Consider the following 21,644-nt stretch of genomic DNA (forward strand, 5'->3'; position numbering starts at 1 on the left):
TAGGAGATCTGCGTCAACTTCCCGTGCTACCCGTGAGGACCCTAAGAAGGAACCTGAGCCAGTCGGGCTGATATTGGAGGTGAGCAATGGGAATGATACAGAGACTGTTAAGGATTTATTGGGGAGGTTGGAGGAGAGTGAAATGAGGGAGCTGCTGTGTTGGTGCGTGAGGCACAAAATCCACCCGACAGAGCGTGTGCGGGAAGTGATGTTACCTGAGTCAGCTCTCCATGCTCGTCCTGAGGTGCGTGCTAACCGTCTGGGAATGACAGTCCCACGAACCAGGCCTCCTGTACGCCTCCCTAGTCCTGCACCTCCTGTAGCAGTTCCACGTGCTAACTCTCCTGTGGCAGCCCCTCGTACCAGTCCTCCAGTTCCGGCACCACGCACCAAGCCTTTTGTGCGTCTCCAGAGTCCAGTACGTCTTGTTTCTCCTCCCCGCACTAGGCCTGAGATGCGTGCCCCCAGCCCGGTACCACCAGTTCCGGCACCACGCACTAGGCCTAATGTGCATCTCCAGGGTCCAGTATGCCCTGTTCCTCCTCCCCGCACTAGCCCTGAGATGCGTGCCCCCAGCCCGGTACCACCAGTTCCGGCACCACGCACTAGGCCTAATGTGCGTCTCCAGGGTCCAGTATGCCCTGTTCCTCCCCCCCCGCACTAGCCCTGAGATGCGTGTCCCCAGCCCGGTACCACCAGTTCCGGCACCACGCACTAGGCCAAATGTGCGTCTCCAGGGTCCAGTATGCACTGTTCCTTCTCCCCGTACTCGCCCTGATGTGCGTGCCCTCAGCCCGGTACCACCAGTGCCGGTACCACGCACCAGGCCTATAGTACGCTTTGAGAGTTCAGTGTGCCCTGTTGTTCCCCGCACTAGCCTGAAGGTGCGTGTCCTTAGCCCGGTACCTCCAGTTCCGGCACCACGCACCAGGCCTACAGTGCGTCTCAGCCGGCCAGAGTCTGCCGTCTGCCCAGCGGCGCCTGAACTGCCCGTCTGCCAAGCGGCGCCTGAACTGCCCGTCTGCCAAGCGGCGCCTGAACTGCCCGTCTGCCAAGCGACGCCTGAACTGCCCGTCTGCCAAGCGGCGCCTGAACTGCCCGTCTGCCAAGCGGCGCCTGAACTGTCCGTCTGCCCAACGCCATCTGAACTGTCCGTCTGCCAAGCGCCGCATGAACTGCCCGTCTGTATTGAGCCTTCAAAGCTGCCCGTCTGCCATGAGCCTGCAAAGCCGCCCGTCTGCCATGAGCCTACAGAGCCGTCCGCCAGACAGGAGCCGCTAGAGCCTTCCGCCAGACAGGAGCCGCTAGAGCCTTCCGCCAGACAGGAGTCGCTAGAGCCTTCCGCCAGACAGGAGCAGCCAGAGCCTTCCGCCAGACCGGATCAGCCAGAGCCTTCCGCCAGACCGGATCAGCCAGAGCCTTCCGCCAGACCGGATCAGCCAGAGCCTTCCGCCAGACCGGATCAGCCAGATCCGTCAGACCGGATCAGCCAGATCCGTCAGCCAGCCATGAGCAGACAGATCCGTCAGCCAGCCATGAGCAGCCAGATCCGTCAGCCAGCCATGAGCAGCCAGATCCGTCAGCCAGCCATGAGCAGCCAGATCCGTCAGCCAGCCATGAGCAGCCAGATCCGTCATCCAGCCAGGATCCGCCAGAGCCGTCATCCAGCCAGGATCCGCCAGAGCCGTCATCCAGCCAGGATCCGCCAGAGCCGTCATCCAGCCAGGATCCGCCAGAGCCAGCCAGCCAGGATCCGCCAGCCAGCCAGGATCCACCAGAGCCAGCCAGCCAGGATCCGCCATCCAGCCAGGAGCCGTCCCTCAGTCCGGAGCTGCCGTCCCTCAGTCCGGAGCTGCCGTCCCTCAGTCCGGAGCTGCCGTCCCTCAGTCCGGAGCTGCCGTCCCTCAGTCCGGAGCTGCCGTCCCTCAGTCCGGAGCTGCCGTCCCTCAGTCCGGAGCTGCCGTCCCTCAGTCCGGAGCTGCCGTCCCTCAGTCCGGAGCTGCCGTCCCTCAGTCCGGAGCTGCCGTCCCTCAGTCCGGAGCTGCCGTCCCTCAGTCCGGAGCTGCCCCTTATCCTGGCGCTGCCCCTTAGTCCGGCGCTGCCCCTTAGTCCGGCGCTGCCCCTTAGTCCGGTGCTGCCCCTTAATCCAGTGGGGTTAATGTGGAGGGTGGCCATTTGGAGGAGGCTACGAAAGCGGGTAGTGACTATGGTGGGGTGGGGACCACGACCAGTGCCAGAGCCGCCACCGTGGACAGACGCCCACCCAGACCCTCCCCTAGACTTTATGCTGGTGCGCCCGGAGTTCGCACCTTAAGGGGGGGGGGTTATGTCACGTTCCTGACCTATTGTTCCTTTTTCTTTTATATATTTAGTTGGTCAGGGCGTGAGTTGGGGTGGGTTGTCTTTGTGTGTTTTTTGTATTGTCTAGGGTGTTGTATGGTTTAGGGGGTTAAGTAGAGTAGATAGTTTAGTGTTCAGTGTAGGTGTCTAGGAAAGTCTATGGTTGCCTGAATTGGTTCTCAATTAGAGACAGCTGGTTATTGTTGTCTCTGATTGGGAGCCATATTTAAGGCAGCCATAGGCTTTAGCTGTTGTGGGTAATTGTCTATGTCAGTGTGTAGTGGTCAGTGTCAGCACCATTTCTGTTTATATAGCTTCACGGTCGTCAGTTTGTTGTTTTGTTTCATTCGTTGCTCTTCTCAAATAAAAGAAGAATGTATTTCTCACACGCTGCGTTTTGGTCCTCTCTACAAAGTCAAGACGATCGTGACAACAAGTGCTTCCATACATACAGTATGTAGTGAGGAGACATTCATTGGCATGGTATTTACATGAACTCATTCAACACCCTTTAGCTACAACTGAAATAGCCATGTGAACTTTATGAAAGTGATATCCACAAGCTAAGCACTAAACATTGACATAGTTTTAAGGTATTTTCTTAAAACTGCACTGTTGGGAATGGGCTCGTAAGTAAGCATTTCACTGTACCTGTTGTATTTGGCGCATGTGACAAATAAAATTAGATTTGATTGGATTTTGATTTATTAATATCGGCCCTTCATTTAAAGCATGAAAGTGCACACTATTTGAATGCTTAATGCTTAACCTATAACTAAGTGTATTCATATTAGGTGGTATCCCAGTGACAGAAGAGTCCTTTCCCAAGATTCCATGGAACCATAGAGTAGTTCCAGATATGGAATTTTCCACTCTTAATGAGTCCTCGTCTGGGAACCCTGGGATGGCAGGTAAATCCCATGACACCGTCACACCTGTTGGCCCCTCGCTTAACTGATCCTGTCGTTGGCTGCACTTCCATGTGACGTGTGTGTTTGTGTGTGTGTGTGTGTGTGTGAGAGAGTGTGTGCATGTTTACTATATAGCCACCTTTGTTGCCAAAATACCCTCCACCCCATGCTAAGAGAAAGTCTGACTATTATTTTCCACCATTCCAGCATTCTCACAGTTCATCTGTCACAGTACGTCCAGCGGAGAGCTTAGCTCAGCTCACAGTGAGCGGAATGGTAACCTTTGCAAAATATATTGTTTTCTCCCTAAGCCATGGGTGTACCGTCTGCTCTGTGGGTTGCTTTGACTGCAGGTTGCTTTGATCTATAGAGGGTTATGTCAAACACACACAGCAAATTGGCCAGTGTTGATTTTTCAGTGTAACATTTCTTGTGTTTATTCAGGAGATGAATTCACTCTGTAAGAGTGAAAGTAACACTCAGTTGGGTAAAATATCCCCAAGTGTTAGTGTTAATAAGCATAGTTATTGTTTTACACTGTGGAGATTAAAACAGTCCCATCAAAAGCACGCTAATCATTATCATATTTCCCTGCATGCTCTACTGCAGGTAGATTGTTTTAGGATTGCTTTTAATGTCTGTGTTTTTACATGTACATTGATTGATTCATCTTAAACTACACAAAGATAAATAACATACATTTTTCTAAACTAATCCAATCACTAAGTTAAATTTATTGCACCTGTTATTAAAATGGTTGTTTCAGTTTAAATGGTTTAGGTAGTCTTATCAATTTGCAAAAGAAGAAGAACCCTGACAATCATTCTGAATGCAGGTTGCAAGTGAATAACAATTTTAACTGTAGGATATCCCAACTCTAGCTGGATTTCAATAGGAATTACACATCACTTCGAAAGCCAGCATAATGTCATTTGCAGACCTGCTTTGGTGTGCAAACCATGACTTTCTTAACACCTTTGTGTTAGGATGAAACTAGGTCATGATACATGTACTATCAGAGTCATAGTTTTAGATACTCAGTAGGTGAAAGCTACAGGCCTATTAAATGAGAGAATTCAGTAAGCATGTCTCTATCGTTAACAAATACAGTCATGGGTGGTAACTCTACAATTCACTTGAAAGATAAGGCACTCTGGGAAATAAGCAAATTAGTCAAGTGTTACGTTTTACTCTGTAGGTGTTGCGTATTACTCTACAGTAGAGCTATGCAAACACCACAATCAAGTTCCTATGAACAGTGCAAGAGTTGAATGGGGAACACTGCAACAGAGTTCAATCTTTAGCAGTTTCAAAAGTGTTATATTAACACCAGTTCAGTGGGACTCATATGTTCACTGAAAATAGTGTACATTTAACACTTTCAGAGTTAAATGTACACCATTGATTTTGCTGTGCAGGACTGTCCATTTATAGATAGGCAAATTGTTTGTATCGATCACCCAAACGTCACCTCTGGAGTCTGATAGGCTGGTCGCTTTAGAGCCAGCTCATATTAAGAATCCAATGGACAACAGCATAATAGAGTCAACAGATTTGAATAAAATGGATGAACAAAAATGTCTCGAGGAGAGAGGTGTAACGTAAAGTCTGTGTTCACCACTGGGATTTCTTGTGCAGTCCATTACCCTGAAAAAAAGAGAGATGTTATTGTTAAAAACTGTTTAGGGGCAATTCCATGGTAACAGAATTACGCTGGGACTCAGATTTTTCACTTTAAAATGTATGCCAAACAAAAAACATTGATTTCAAAAGCTTTAACAAACCACACAACTCCATGCAGAAGGTCTACCTTCAACAAGGAAGTAAAACATCTGAGTCTCACTGTAATTCTGTTATCGTGGAATTGCACATGAGGCTAATGTCATAAATATGCGTAGTGTAATGATAGTCCTAATGCAATGTGCATGTGAAAAAAGATTGAATTGATAAGAGGACTGTCCATAACACCAGAAGGAAGTAAGAAACCCACAGGACGAATGAAGTGAAAGATAAGACAGGCCCAAAACAGGAACATCTCAATAAGAGAAAAAGATGGAAAGAAAGAAACAAAAACAATATATTCCCTGGGAATGTAGAACTAAAAACCATCCAATGGGAATGTAGAACTAAAAACCATCCGATAGGAATGTAGAACTAAACACCATCCAATAAGCGTGTACAAGAGCAGGAAGAGAATACACATGCTCGTCAAGGTGAAACACAGACAAAGAGAGAATTCATGAGGAGGAACCCGTAGGTAGAACAAGTTGCTATGGATACAGGTATACGGCAGAGTTGAGAGGATTGCCTGTGCTGTGTGCAGACAGAGGCTAGAGAAAGGTGAGGAGAATGTGTCCGAGTACAGCAGGTGTTCGTCCCAAATCGCACCCTATTCCCTATTTAGTGCACTACTTCTGACCGGGCTCTGGTCAAAAGTAGTGTAATATAAAATGAAGACTGTGCCATTTGGGACGCACTGCAGAGGACATGGGTTGTCTATCTCCACCTACACTGTGGCCCTGTTGTGTCTGTGTGTCTGAGGCCTCGTCGGTGCATGCTGACAGGGTACTGCCTCCTCTGTGGGCCGGGGAGCTGTTGTTGATGGAGGCTCGGGGGATGCGAGACTCATAGGACATTTCCTGCTGCAGCCAGCGATACACATGGGCCACAACATGCAGATCAGCATCCAGACAAAAGAGAAGGGAAGAATATTTAAACAAATGGATATTAATAAGGGTCCTCCTCCTTTTTAAGAGATAATTGAAAAACAAAACAACAACCTGTCTGTCTGTCTGTCTGTCTGTCTGTCTATCTGTCTATCTGTCTGTGTGTCTGTGTGTCTGTGTGTCTGTGTGTCTGTGTGTGTGTGTGTGTGTGTGTGTGTGTGTGTGTGCGTGATGGCCAGTACTCACATTCCCCATTCCCTTGCTAATGATAGCTAGCTCTGTGGGCTGGTAGACAGAACTGCGGAGCTGACCACTGTAGCCGCTGTATGGGGACACAACCTTCGGACCTGAAATGTACAACAAGAAAACAGACAACAATAATAATATACGTAGGGACAATGGTTAGTTTCTTTATATAAATACATATTCAACTTCTAATCTCAATCAATCCAACTTAGTCAGATACTCAGCTCTCAAATGTTGTCCTCCTCTAGGTCAGGGGTATTCAACTCTTAACCTACAAGGGCCGTCGGCTGCTGGTTTTTTGTTCTACGTGATAATTAATTGTGCCAAACTGATCAGTTCCTGATTAGAGGAGCACAATGAAAAACTCAGTGGAACTAGCTTTGAGGTGCAGAGTTGAGTTTGAGGGCTCTAGGTATTCAGTGTTCCCAAGCAACCAGTCATGGTTTTAACCACCATGACAAGATCATAAACCACTGATTTAGGCTATAAGGGTGGAATTCAGACCTAAGTTATGTGGAACTTAATTCCCGATTTATGCAATTTTCTCTCTGTGTCTATTCTGACAATTTAAGCATGGGGAAATTCATGTGCCAGCCATGTATTCGTTTAGGGTGGAGATCACATAAATGGAGGTGTGGCAGAGGTGTGACTACAGATGCCACATAATTAGACCTTGACTTAATTCCCTCATGATTCCACCACTCTTATGCACGAGGAAACCATGAATAACGTCTAGCTAACCTTTCAGTTCGAAGTAGAAAAACAGCTACTTTCATTTCCCCAATAGTATTAGCACCGTTCTGCACGCACTGTAATTTTTAATTTATAAGTGATGAGAACTATTGATAGGAGTTGGTAAATGAGTAATCTGTTTGGATAAGGGGATAAATATAAATACATTTGTAATTGTTTTTAGATCTATTTGACGCTATGATTGCTGGAAACAAATACAATCAGTCATATGGCGGCAAAATGAAAAGTACATGTTCAATGTTCAATGTTATAAGCCAATATCGGTAGCAACCGTAACTAATAACCACACATATTTAACTGCCAATTTAGTGTTAGTTACTTTCAGTTGGTAGGCTTACCTTACATTTCAATACATTGTTTGATTTAGACAATTTTTTTATTTTTTATTATTATTATTTTTAAAAAATGTATCCCATTTTCTCCCCAATTTTCGTGGTATCCAATCGCTAGTAATTACTATCTTGTCTCATCGCTACAACTCCCGTACGGGCTCGGGAGAGACGAAGGTCGAAAGCCATGCGTCCTCCGAAGCACAACCCAACCAAGCCGCACTGCTTCTTTAACACAGCGAGCCTCCAACCCGGAAGCCAGCCGCACCAATGTGTCGGAGGAAACACCGTGTACCTGGCCCCCTTGGTTAGCGCGCACTGGGCCCGGCCCGCCACGGGAGTCGCTGGAGCGAGATGAGACAAGGAGATCCCTACCATCCAAACCCTCCCTAACCCGGACAACCGCTATGCCAATTGTGCGTCGCCCCACGGACCTCCCGGTTGCGGCCGGCTGTGACAGAGCCTCGGCGTGAACCCAGAGACTCTGGTGGCGCAGCTAGCACTGCGATGCAGTGCGATTTAGACCATTTTTATTTGTTTCCTCTGTAAACGCTGCCACGTCCCTGTGGTTGTTGCTGAGGGTCACTAGCAATAATGAATCATTTTGAATTACAAGTTACAAGGAACATGTAGCCTATTTGAATCATTATGTAATGCAGACAAAATGTGTCAGTTTAAGCCTGAAGCCTGGATCACAGTTCATGACGACTGGACCGTTGTCATCACAGTTCCATCATCAGTGAGAATTAAGGTAGATTGATATGACTATTGTTCAGCCACTATTGTACACTTTTCTCCCCTTCCAATATTTCATGGATTGAACTGAATATGGCAACTTTCAGGATGATCTGTTCTTTTTATGAAGTAGGTAGATTCATAAATACTCTCCTAACTCTAAATCAGGGTTTCCCTAACATGGAGGGTCGCCTTATTTGAGAATGGGGTCACTGGAGAAACAGGTTTATACTCAGACTCAGATGCAGCTAAGCTATCAAGCTCAATTTATAAGACGTCAGTATTGCTATCATCCATGCATATCTGTAATATTGACAATGAAACAAATACTAAGGGTGCAGTTCAGTTTTCAGTGGGAAACTAAAGCTGTCGCGGTCATCAGGTTTATATTTGGACTGCAGCTGAGCTATCAAACTCAATTTGTAAGACGTTACTGTTCGTGTCGCTACACTCCTTGTATGTCTGTAATTCCAAACTTTCAACAACAACAACAAATATTAAATGTGATGACATTCGATCAACAAGGTAAACTGATTGAAATACTGTCAGACTGACTTGTTATTTTACCAGGTAAGTTGACTGAGAACACATTCTCATTAACAGCAACGACCTGGCGAATAGTTACAGGGGATGAATGAGCCAAATGTAAACTGTGGATTATTACTGTAAGTGACCGTGATGGTTTGAGGGCCAGATTGGGAATTTAGCCAGGACACCAGGGTTAACACCCCTACTCTTACAATAAGTGCCATGGGATGTTTAATGAGCTCAGAGAGTCAGGACACCCGTTTAATGTCCCATCCGAAATGCAGCACCCTATACAGGGCAGTGTCGCCAATCACTGCACTGGGATATTTGTTTGACCAGAGGAAAGGGTGCCTCCTACTTGCCCTCCAACACCACTTCCAGGGACTGACCAGGACCAACCCTGCTTTGCTTCAGAAGTAAGCCAGCGGTGGTATGCTGCTGGCTGTTATAATGTAATTGTCATAGCCACAAATCAAAAAAATTAACACTGACTGTTGACTGCATTACCTTCTTTTTTTTTTACATGGTGGGGTCGCAATACTTTTCTGATATCTGAATATTTTTTTGATCAACTAAAAGGAGATTAATATGCGTATTTTGATGGCTTTCTTTATTGAGCCCTGTTCTCTCAATATATTCTAGTGAGTCTGTCGATAAAATTAAAAGGTACACCGTATTTAAAGGGATAGCTTTAGATAAATGTAAACCTACTGAAAATTCCATGACAAAATCTGTTGGCCAACAAGTGGGAGGATTTTTGGCGGTTTAACTAAATTTATTCAGTGCGCATAAGGGAGCCACACACAAAGAGCTCGTTACGCACTTGCATAAGGTAAGTCTGAATACCAAATACTGTGAAGTGCTTAAATGAAAACACGTAAAAAATGTATAGATTTCCTAAGTCTGATTTGGCTCCTAACTCTATTATCTCCATTGTGCATTCAACTGTGCACCCTCTAGAAACAATGGTAGTGCAAATCAGACCTGTGCAGGAAACAGTTGTATTCTGTAGCTTGTTTGAAAATGCCAACTTTTGAAATACTCGAGGTAGTCGAATATAGAGAATCAACTAAAGGCAACTATTGGCAACTATTTCCTTTGATATTCAAATACAGGTCTCAGAAAACCAAATAATTATTGAAGATATTTGAAGTTATTTGAAAATAACAAAAAACGATTAATTGGCTGCTAAATATTTGATGAAGAACCAAAAACTAGAACAGGTAGTTTAATTAGTCTAAATATATTATCATTAACACATAGTATTTATCAATTGAAATAATGGAAATAAATTATGGAAAGTAATACAAACTGATTTTGTTTTATTGGTTAACATTTCTTTTTCAGGATTTCTTTACATCATGCATTACATTAATGTTTACATCATTGTCATTGCCTATGGTTCTTGGTTAATCATTTAAGATGGTGATTGCATTTTATGAACATCAGCGTATCAAATGTTTTGTCAATCATTGAGCAACGGTCAGACCTGAACGTTCTTCCAGTGATGCTGAAACAAACATAATTTCCTTATTCTGTCCAATGCCATCAGTTATGTAGGTTCAGGTACATCCCTCATTCCCAAATTAATGGAAAAGATAAGCACAGAATGAACCAGGGAATTACATAGCACTTATCTTTCCATTTAGCATTGAGGAATATACATGGAACTACACAACAAATGACCTGGGACATGGACTTGTAAGACACATTTTTGTGTTCAAAAAAAATAAATAATAATAATAAACACTGACAGGGTTGAATAAACACTGAAAGTGTGGAGTTTGTTGACCCATAGACACCGGAAAAGTAATAAATTAACACACTGCTTAGTGTAAAGCCTTTTTCAAATATTTGACAGAGTGCCTTTCGAGAAAATCGTACCATTACCATCCATGACTGATTTGTTAGTGACCGAGACATGGTTGTTTTACTCATACAATACATTTTCGGTCCTATGGACTTCACAATGTGAAATCCTAAGTGAGCATGTTATCATTAAAAAAACTTTATTGAACCCAATACCATACGTATTTCATCAGGCCTTTTGAGAGCCTACTTTCACCGTAATAAAGGGGTCTGAAACGCATACACATAACTTTGCCCATCATTATATTATATTTCCCAGCATGCTCTATTGCAGTTTGATTTTTAGAATTGTTTGCTTCAATAGCTATGCTTTTGTATTCACATTGATTAATCTTATGCTACCCGAAGATACATAACATATATTTTTCTAAACAAATCCATTCAGTTAGATTTTTTGCAACCATTACTGAACTGTTTGTTCCAGTTTAGTTGACTTAGGTAGTCTCGACCCAATATTTCTAACCCTGGTGCTCATTCTGAATGCAGGTTGTAGGTGAATAACAATTCTAACTGTTTGGTAGCATAACTCCTGCTGGATTCCAGTAGAAATTAGACACTCCATTTGCAAGCCAGATTAATACTGTATGACTTGCAGTTAGAATTCCAAAACTCTGCAAAAGTCTTCTTTGGAAGTTTTCTGGAAATGGAAGCAGGATATCCAGAATCCTTCAAACAGGATTTTGCGAGCCTACTCACATGCCAATTATGCACTCCCAATTAAAAGGTACAAAGGATAACTTTACTGGGAAGTGTTTGCACCCCTTTAAGAACAAATCTAAAAAATATATATATATATTAGAGAGCTATACAACAGCCTGGAAATCATGGTTTACTGTCACGAACGTTTAAAGGAGTGGACCTAGGTGAAAACAATTGGAATACATCTTTTCATTCAACAAAGAAATCTTAACAAGAGTGGACCTAGGTGAAAACAATTGGAATACATCTTTTCATTCAACAAAGAAATCTTAACAAACGAACCACCAACGTAGTGCTCACCGGCATCTAAACATGGACAACTACTCACCAAACCAACTTGGAAAATGGCAACCAAAATAGGCTCCCCAATCAGAGACAACGATAAACAGCTGTCTCTGATTGGGAACCCACTCAGGCCACCATAAACCTACAACCCCTAGACAATACAACATCCCCATAGATAACAAAAACCCCTAGACAATACAAAAACTAAACAAACCACCCCTTGTCACACCCTGACCTAAACAAATAATAAAGAAAGCAAATATAACTAAAGTCAGGGCGTGACATTTAAAGGCCATAAAGTGTTGTGTAATTCCTATTGTAATCCACCCAGTGTGGGGACATCCACCTATTAGATTTTTTATTACCTGCAACCTGTATTCAGAATGACTGCCAGAGTTTGGAAGACTAAACTATGAGACTACCTAAAGCATCTAAACTGGAACAACCATTTCAGTAATGGGTGCAATAAGTCCGAGTAACATATTGCATTAGTTTAGAAACTGTTTGCAATTTATATGAGTAGCAGCAGATAAATTAATGAATGAATTAATATATGTACATGCACAAACATAGATATTAAAACAAACAATTCTAAAAATAAACCAGCAATAGTGCATGCTAGGAAATTATTTAATGATGGGCGTGGTTTTTGTTTAAAGTGATGTGTATGAGTTTCAAGTGTATGAGTTTCAAGTATTAGGATAAAACAAATAAGGCCTTATGAAATAAGCATGCTATTAACATTTTAAACAAAACAATTTTATGATAGCTTAGGATCTGAGTTGGTGAAGTCCATCGGACAGAAAATGGATGAATGCAACAACCATTTCTCTGTCCTTAACAAATACAGGGCACTCTGGGAAATATTTGAATAAGGCTTTACACTAAGCAGTGTGTTAATTTAACACTGTTCCGGTGTCTATATGGAGCCACAGACTCAACACTTGATTTAACACTGCTTAGTGTAAAGCCTTAAAAATGATATATTTTTTAAGTAACACTGGAGAATTTGCTGTGCAGTACAGTGTCACAACTTTTTATACTTATCTGTACACAATATCATTGGTGGATTGGTTTGACTTGATTATCTACACCTGGGGCCTGTTCAAGATAATGAAAATGTACAGAATGTTCAGATGTTCTGATTCAGAGGGGTTGGGTTAAATGCGGAAGACACATTTCAGTTGAATTCATTCTGTTGTGCAACTGACTAGGTATCTATGGAGACGGCACAGTAACGCAAACACAAGCATTGATATTGGGACTGAATCAGAGCTGAGGAGTGTGTTGTGTCAACATTTATGTATGCATGGGACACTGGTTAGGTCACTGTTCTATTCTAAACATCTACTAACGTGTGAGTAATTACAAACTCCCATTGAATCACCTGGTAGATTGGTGATAATGGAACGTGTGTGTGGGAGAGGCGACTAGGTAGCTTACTTTTAAAATAAGTCCTCTGGCTTAACATAGACAGTGACTGACTATTTAATGTTTTCATAGCTCTCTCTCATCACGAAGGACATCATCCTTTGTTCTCAGTCTCTACCAGAAACAAACATTCCCTTTAACTATTTAATATAATCGCCAAACATGGAAGGGTTGTTTTTCCCCCAACATTCTCCGTTCTCTTCTCATTATTAGTTTGATGGGGTAGGACAAATGTTATTTTGTTTAATTTATTCAAACATGATATTCCAGTCAGTAAAAATGGTGTCCCTCTATCTTCTAATATTGTCTTGATAGGGCGTGGTGCCAGCTGATCTCTCAGCAGACCAGGACATACAGTAAGCTAATCTCTCAGCAGACCAGGACATACAGTAAGCTAATCTCTCAGTCAGGACAGAGCTGCTAACTCATAAGGCGCCATCCGCCATCCACATTACCATGTGCTATTATCCCTCGTACTTTAACCTAAGCCATGGTATGCGTCCCAAAGGGCACACTATTCCCGATATAGTGCACTACGTTTGACCGGAGACCTATGTGCCCTGGTCAAAAGAAGTGCATGCACTACATAGGAAATTGGGTGCCATTTGGAACGCAACCTTGTGGTGATGAGATGAGGCTAGGGCAGGCTGAGGACAGGTAGAGCAGCATCAAAGAGATAGAGTGGGAGGAGAAGGGACACAGTGTCCTGTCTGGCCCGGCTGCATCCTACTAGATCAGATACGGGTCACCAACAGGATTAAAACCAGCATATCAAATTCTGAAGAGTTTGGAGAACGTAAACTGGGTGTGAAGTTCATTACCGTTTCGATGCCATTCATTGTGTTTCTTCACTGATAGTGTGTGAAGATCGCTCCATGCAGACAACAATGTTCTCTTATTCATGTGCCTGACTGTACTGATGCAAGCTTCAGTGGCCCTCTTAATGAACCTCCCCCTCTAATGTTTGCTAGGTGTGTTAGAATCATCCACTGTATGTGATGTGCCAGCAAGAGGACAAAACATCCTGTCGTCTAGTGAAGTGTACTAATTAGTGAAGCCAGGTAATTAGTGGGTCAACAAGTGTCAGCGTGTGTTTGTGAATGTGTGTGCAGCTTACGTGTGTATGTGTGTGTGCGTGCGTGCATGTGTGTGCGCGCGCCTGTGTGTGCATGCATGAATGTATGTCTACATACCTACGTTCTCATCCATAGAGAAAGCCTTGTTCTCCATAAACATATTCTGGGCTCCTTGATCCTTCAGGATGGTCTCATAGCCCACCCCTCTACTGGGGTACAGGTCCTCTCCGAACCCCGGCACCCCCCCGTCCTCCTGAGTCAGAGAGCAGATCTCTGGGATGGTGTAGAGGACCAGGAACACCCAGGCATTGCAGACCAGGGCGATGGCCAGGGTAGGGTCATCCCAGCTGGGTCCACCCGTCATCAGGTTCCCCCAGACGTACATGGTGATCCAGGCCACCCAGATGAACACAGAGAGGAGACCTGTGACGAGGAGAAAGGCTCCCTCCTGGCGTCTCTGCTTGTGTTTCCCGCACAGGGAGGGTAAGGATGCCACTACGACAGCTAGGAGAAGATTCAGTACGTAGATCAGCGCCATTACAAAGTCCTGGTTGGCGATGTTACAGGGCACGTCGGCGGCCGTGCCTAGTGCTGTCCCTGTAAAGTTGAGCGGTGACAGTGGGTAGCGAACAATGGTAATGATCAGCCACTCTGTGTTGATGACCACCTCCACCAGCCAGAGCCCCAGGGCTCCCAGACACAGAACCCAGGCCCGGGGCCCCTGATCCCCCCTGCGGGCCAGGAGGTTCAGCCTCACACACTGCATGAGAAGACACGTGAAGCACCCGGCAAACAGCACCCCGAAGAGGAAGCGCCGCGAGGCACAGGTGGCGAAGTCCTTCCCTACGATGAAGGAGAAAGTGAGGCAGAAGAGGCCCAGGGTACAGATCAGGAAGCAGGCATGGAGCCCCACGGAGCTCCTCTTGTTCTTGTCTGTGATGAAGGGTAGGCTGGCCAGGAGGACGATGAGGAGGATGATGGAACCCACCACGCCGGCCGCCGCGAATGACTCCAGTACGATGCCCCATGCGGCACTGAGGTCACACAGGCTATAGTACAGGGAGCCTACATTGGAGCCACACCCCCCTGGGGTCACGCTGGCGGCCATAGAGAAGGGGAGAGACCAGAAAGTGACAGCGGTCGGGAGCAGAAGGAGATGAAGCCTCTTGAGTGTCCGATCCATGAAATTCAACAGAACCTGTTCACACAGAAAGAGAAGAGGGAGAGTCTGAGTGTGTTGGCATCCGAGAAGGTTATTTAAGAGGAAGAGAAGTGAGAAACTAATGACTTTGTCATCCCTTCAAAAGAGTCACTCTCGATACACCCAACCAGCTAAATCTGAGTCAGGAGCAAACAAATAAAATCATACTGTAATCAGGATGTAGTTGTGTTTACCCACATCACACAAGCAACTGATGGAGAGATTCTGTTTCTGTTTAATGTTTTCTGAGAAATCCTCAGGAGGTAAGAATAAGCCAGCAACACAAAAACACACGTGGAGGTATTGCTGAAGCTGGCATTGATCCCTTCTAAGAATCATTGAGTGACTTGCAGGATAAATTAGGGTTAAGTGCCTTGCTCGAGGTACACATAAACATATTTTTCACCTAGGAGAAACCAGTGAACTTTTGCTTAATGGCCCAACACTCTTAACCACTAGGCTACCTGCCGCCCCAGTGATAACACTTAGGAATGTCAGTTGAGACACTCTTGTTGAGTCACATTCATTGGATAGCATAGTACAGGAAACACACTCACAGCACATATTGTACTGTATGTGCTGCTCTATAACTATAAGTTGAACTTGAGATGAGGTGCCATGAGCCTTTCGAGGTTCTCTATTTTTATACCAAGACTTCTCCTCGTGAAGAGTTTGTCAAACCCATCTAAACAACTGCCAAATTGTTTTATTAAGCATCTCTACAGTAGTCCCAGACGTCTTTTAGTGCTGTGCCATGCCGATTGTCTCTGTCCCTGTCAAATTACATAATGCTGAGTTGACGACAGCCATCTTATAACCAAATAGATGGAGTTGTTGTGGTGGATGCTGTTTAGTTTCCTGCCATGGAGCCAGTGCTTAGCCATAAGATAAATACTTTCCAGGTGCATTAATTCAATAACCCTCATCTAATACCTTTTCTGCCAATAATGTAATAAAGCTAATGTTGGGAACTAGGGAGTAAGTAGCACAACATCTGTCAATTGTTTGTGGAGGGAAGTGAAAGACAATTGTTTTGAACCTCTTGATCTCACACATACAAACACGTGCACAGGCTAGTGCCACACACACTCACACACTCTCTCTCTCTCACACACATGCACTCACACACGGTCACTCTCACACTCTTAACTCACACACACTCTTACTCACACTCTCACTCTCACACACACACTCACACTCACACAAACTCATACTCACACTCACATGCACTCTCACCCTCACACTCTGTCTCACTCATACTCTCACTCGCACTTTCTCACACACACACTCACACAAACTCACACTTTCACTCTCAGTTTCACTCTCACTCACACTCTCACTCTCACACACACAAACACAAACATGGTCTCTGTTCCCAACCTTAAAACCAAGAAAAAGCATGGATATGTTAACCACACCTCTTCTGCCATTAACTCTTTCAATCACCAACTAAGGTCATTCAACCTTAAACTGAATACCATGAAGAATCTTTCTTTTTTATTCTTTTAATTATTTTTATTTTTTTACCATGCATCAGTTTCACTCATTGGTTGATACTGGTACTCCCTCTATATAGCTCCACATTGATCTGGTACTGGTACTCCCTCTATACAGCTCCACATTGATCTGGTACTGGTACTCCCTGTATATAGCTCCATATTGATCTGGTACTGGTACTCCCTCTATATAGCTCCACATTGATCTGGTACTGGTACTCCCTCTATATAGCTCCACATTGATCTGGTACTGGTACTCCCTCTATATAGCTCCACATTGATCTGGTACTGGTACTCCCTCTATATAGCTCCACATTGATCTGGTACTGGTACTCCCTCAATATAGCTCCACATTGATCTGGTACTGGTACTCCCTCTATATAGCTCCACATTGATCTGGTACTGGTACACCCTCTATATAGGAATATAATGTTGCAGAAAAAAGGGCTCACCTGCTCAGGTGTGTACTGTGCGTGCAACAAAAGCGACAGTCAATGCTGTCTTCATCTGAAAATGTATCGATTACAGTTTTTAACAATCACTTTGGCATTAATTTCAGAACCTTGTGGTCATTTTTCAAAACTCGAGACAAAAAACTCAAAACGGTCATCACTTGTAACACAGGCTGTCCAATGTTCAAACATTGCATTGTGCATTCATATCTTTAAAGAAACCTTGCACTTGCAGAATCATTGGTTCAAATAACTAATTTATCACGAAATACCATAGGAACATTAATTTAGATCTCCCACACACAAGATACCGATAGTTTCATTGTGTAGTTGTTCGTTCAATCATTAAATATTGTAGTAAAAATATGTGATACATGTTTCATTATGGTACCACACGTAAGTTCATCACTGTAAAAGGACTAGTAAAGAGAATTCTACAGACAGAGTGGAATCATTGAACAAAATCTGAAATTTATTGATGAAATACAATAAAATCACTCATAGTGATTCAAAGCAAAAATAATCAAAGCAAAAATCAAAAATCAAAGCAAAAATAATTAGCTACAAAAAAAGAAAAAACTGCAGTAAAACATCAATTGCAGTGTTCCTCACCTGGCTTACTGTAAAAAGCAAAACAAAGGATTGATTACCGTACTTCTATATTTCCCTAAACCCTGTCTTGTGGATTTGGCCATAGGTTCTCATCCACATCACAAATGTTTTCATTAGCCAAACATCTTGGGAAGAATCTTCGGGCATGGCTAATCCAGGCCAGAAACGGGTCTGCTGTGATGTCATTGCATGCGTCGTCCATGGCCTGGAGAAGGGGGGCTTGTTCGTGAGGGCGCCTATCATATACCTTCCACCTCAATGTGGAGAAAAATTCCTCAATCGGGAACTTCTCTAGGATAGGGGGCAGCATTTTCACGTTTGGATGAAAAGCATACCCAAATTCAACTGCCAGCTACTCATCCCCAGAAGATAAGACATGCATATTATTAGTAGATTTGGATAGAAAACACTCTGAAGTTTCTAAAACTGTTTGAATCATGTCTGTGAGTATAACAGAACTTATTTAGCAGGCAAAACCACGAGGACAAACCATTCCGATTTTTTTTTTTTTGAGGTCACTCTCTTTTCAATGGATTTTCATTGGGAATCCAGATTTCTAATTGACCTTCTTGCAGTTCTACCGCTTCCACTGGATGTCAACAGTCTTTAGAAATTGGTTGAGTTTTTTTTCTTTGTGTAATGAAGAAGTACGGCCATCCAGAACGAGGGTAACTTGAAGTGTACTGTTAGATAGAGGCGCATGACCAGAAAGCTAGCTACAGTTTGTTTTAATCCTGTATTGAACACAGATCATCCCGTCTTCAATTTTATCGATTATTTACGTTAAAAAAGACCTACATTTGTATTACAAAAGTAGTTTGAAATGTTTTGGCAAAGTTTACAGGTAACTCTTGAGATATTTTGTAGTCACGTTGCACAAGTTGGAACCAGCGTTTTTCTGGATCAAACGCGCCAAATAAATGGACATTTTGGATATTTTTAAGGAAAGGAGAGTATGGGGGTAAGTACAGGGTGGTAAATTGTGGTTGGGCCTGAAACCATGCTTGCACCATTTGAGCATGGTGGAACCTGACATTATCGCACACAATGACATAGGTTATGCCATCACCTCTACAGACCTGACTTAGCTCATCAAGGAAGGTTACATTCGAACAACGAATCATGTCGCTGACTGCAACTCAATATATAGAGTATATAGAGTAGAGAGCTTTAGATGTTGTTTGACCAAACATTAGAACAGGCAAGATGAGTAATCTAAGCAACTTTGACCGTGGTATGATTGTTGATGCCACACATGGTGATTTCAGCATCTCAGAAACAGCTGCCCTCCTGGGATTTTTACGCACTACAGTCTCTAGAGTTTACAGAGAATGGTGCGATAAACAAAACACATTCAGTGAGCGGCAGTTCTGTGGGCAAAAACACCTTGTTAATGAGAGAGGTCAGAGGAGAATGTCCAGACTCATTCAAGCTAACAGAAAGGCCACAAATTCTCAAATAACAGCTGTTTAAAACAGTGGTGTGCAGAATGGCATCTCTTAACGTACAACACCATGAATAATTCAGGCTGTTGTGGAGGCAAAAGGGGGTCCTACCTAGTACTAGATAGGTTTACCTAATAAAGTGGCCGGTGAGTGTACAGTAATGTCAAATCTGAAAACATGGCCTGGAAAAGTGGTACATGCAACCATAGAAACAGTGTCTGATAAAGAATGATGATGAAATATTACATCCATAGATAATGTAGTCCAATTGGTTCATGTTCCACGGTAATTGGTGTCAATGGATCTTGTTATCCTGAAACTTTCATGACCTAACATGGAATTTTGTTTGTCAGTTTCCATAAAACTATGCATTAAGAGTAATGCAACAGTTACTTATCATTTTGAGCAGTTGTATCAATTGATAGTTAGATCATTGTAATGAAATGAATAGACAGTCATTTCAGATGTAACGTGTGAATTGCATTTTGAAACGGTAATACTTTGATGTTAAGTTGTGTCATTTTGAACAGGTGATTTTAGTTCAATGAACAAATTATCTTAGCTTTATGTGTATTGTATCCAAGCAATTTGAGAAAGTGTTAGAGTTTTGAAAAAATTGCATTTTGATCATTGGTTGTGGCTAGAGTTTTGAAAAATGACATCATGGATTAAAAATTAGTGCCAAAGCGATTGTAAAAAACTGTAATATGTAAGTGTATATAAGCAGTGGTTCCTGGGGAACCAAAGGGGTGCATATTTTTGTTTCTACCCACATGTACATACTGCATTACCTCAATTATCTAGCACACCTGCACATTGACCCGGTACTGGTACTTCTTGTATATAGCCTCACTATTGTTTTTATTGTCTTACTATTTCCTTTAATTTAATTGAGCAAATATTTGTCTTACATTTGAACTCTGCACTGTTGGGAATGGGCTCGTAAGTAAGCATTTCACTGCAAAGTCTACACCTGTTGTATGCGGCACGTGATCAATACACATTTGATTTGATTTGATTTCAAGGATAAACTCATCATCAGGCTTTGATGATTTGAATCAGGTGTGGTAGTTGTTTTGTAAAAATGGATACCCTCAGGATTAAGAAACACTGGGCTATATAGTGTTAATATTCCATATTTTGGACATCTATAAAAAACATTCTTTAACCTTTATATAACATGATGTACCTAACGTTTGCATGTGCTTCACCAAAGTTTGAATCGCAAAATCTCTTCACAACAGATACATGAAGCTCAACTATAGGCTTTTAACTAACTATTAAATATTTTTTGGAACAATTTACAAAGACCCACGAAAGTTGTGTAGTCTCTACTGGCTTTTGAGTGTCAGTTTTAGACCGTGCGTATTGGTTGTGTTACTCAACACTTAACTGTACCTCCATCTCTTCAGAAAATTAAATTAATCTGTTGAGGACCTTACCTTCAGATGTCTGACTGTTGTGAATCTTTGTTGTTCTTGGTGGTCCTTGATATTGTCGCTACTTGCAATTCACCTGTTCCAACCAACACTGACAAAAAAAAATGCGCTCTACATTTTCCCCAGGTAGCCTACATCCAGTGGGCTAAAAGTTGATAGCTCTTTGAAATGTTGCCTATATTCCGTTTCTAGTGGTTTTGAATTACACTGCAATCTCTGCTTTTGGTCAATTCTGAAATATTGAAGTCGGGGTTGGATCTCACAATACTAGGCTTCTAGAGCTGTTCATGCGGAGCGATTGGTCCCTGGATAGCGACTGCCTACTCTCTCTCTCTCTCAAACACACACACACACACACACACACACACACACACACACACACACACACACACACACACACACACACACACACACACACACACACACACACACACACACACACACACACACACACACACACACACACACACACACACACACACACACACACACACACAAACCCCCCCCATTTGGATTAATACTAACAGGGTCGAGTGTTACTGTAAATAGAATAATACAAGGAACTTTTTGTCTTGTTAACTCTACAAAGATAACAAATACAATGCATTACTTCGAAGGGAAGGGGGATGTGTGAACAACTTTCTAATTGACACTTTAAAAAGGTGTCTGATTCGAATAAGTCAAGCTTGCACATAAATTACTGCCAGGAAAGTACTTGCAAAGTCCATTTTCAAGGTCTTTGCGCCAGTCGTGCGTTCCATGTCCAAGTTGCTGCATTTGACCGTGGTGACCTCGAAGGTATTCAAAGTGTCTTTTCCCCGCTCCATGGATTGAACATTTATATGCAATTGGGTCATCAAGACTAGAAGTAGACCATTGTAAATAAATTAGGCTATCTTTTCACACCTCTCCTCAGAACATGTATAGCCTATGATGAAATAGAGACTCCCAATGTGTCAAAAGCCTAGTTTTGCATCTGCACACACAGATTATCTTTCTTAATAAGATCTAAAAAAGTAGGTATGAGGAGACACCTGGTGGTAGGGCAGTGGTTACTGAGCAGTGGTTACTAGACTAGTAGGCCTAGTCCAACTGTTGATCATTGATCAAGCCTCCACACCTTCTCCTTCA

The 21,644-nt window shown here is 43.1% G+C and overlaps 1 protein-coding gene across 3 annotated transcripts; it reads right to left on the reverse strand.

The window, feature by feature from the left end:
* Window positions 1–3,658: 3,658 nt before the first annotated feature.
* On the reverse strand, window positions 3,659–20,839 carry gprc5c (G protein-coupled receptor, class C, group 5, member C). Of its 3 annotated transcripts, none has more exons than XM_055932038.1 (5): window positions 20,517–20,839; window positions 13,986–15,066; window positions 6,164–6,264; window positions 5,762–5,890; window positions 3,659–4,898 (listed from the first exon to the last, which is right to left on the reverse strand). In XM_055932038.1, the coding sequence occupies exons 2-5, from the start codon at window positions 15,049–15,051 to the stop codon at window positions 4,866–4,868; spliced, it is 1,329 nt and encodes a 442-aa protein (XP_055788013.1). In that variant the 5' UTR covers window positions 15,052–15,066; window positions 20,517–20,839; the 3' UTR covers window positions 3,659–4,865. The 3 variants fall into 3 exon arrangements, with proteins under 3 accessions (XP_055788013.1, XP_055788003.1, XP_055788022.1); XM_055932028.1 differs by having other exon boundaries at window positions 5,762–5,893; XM_055932047.1 differs by lacking the exon at window positions 5,762–5,890.
* Between the last annotated feature and the right edge of the window lie 805 nt (window positions 20,840–21,644).

The sequence above is a fragment of the Salvelinus fontinalis genome, chromosome 1, assembly GCF_029448725.1.
Source record: "Salvelinus fontinalis isolate EN_2023a chromosome 1, ASM2944872v1, whole genome shotgun sequence".
Lineage (NCBI taxonomy): Eukaryota > Metazoa > Chordata > Actinopteri > Salmoniformes > Salmonidae > Salvelinus > Salvelinus fontinalis.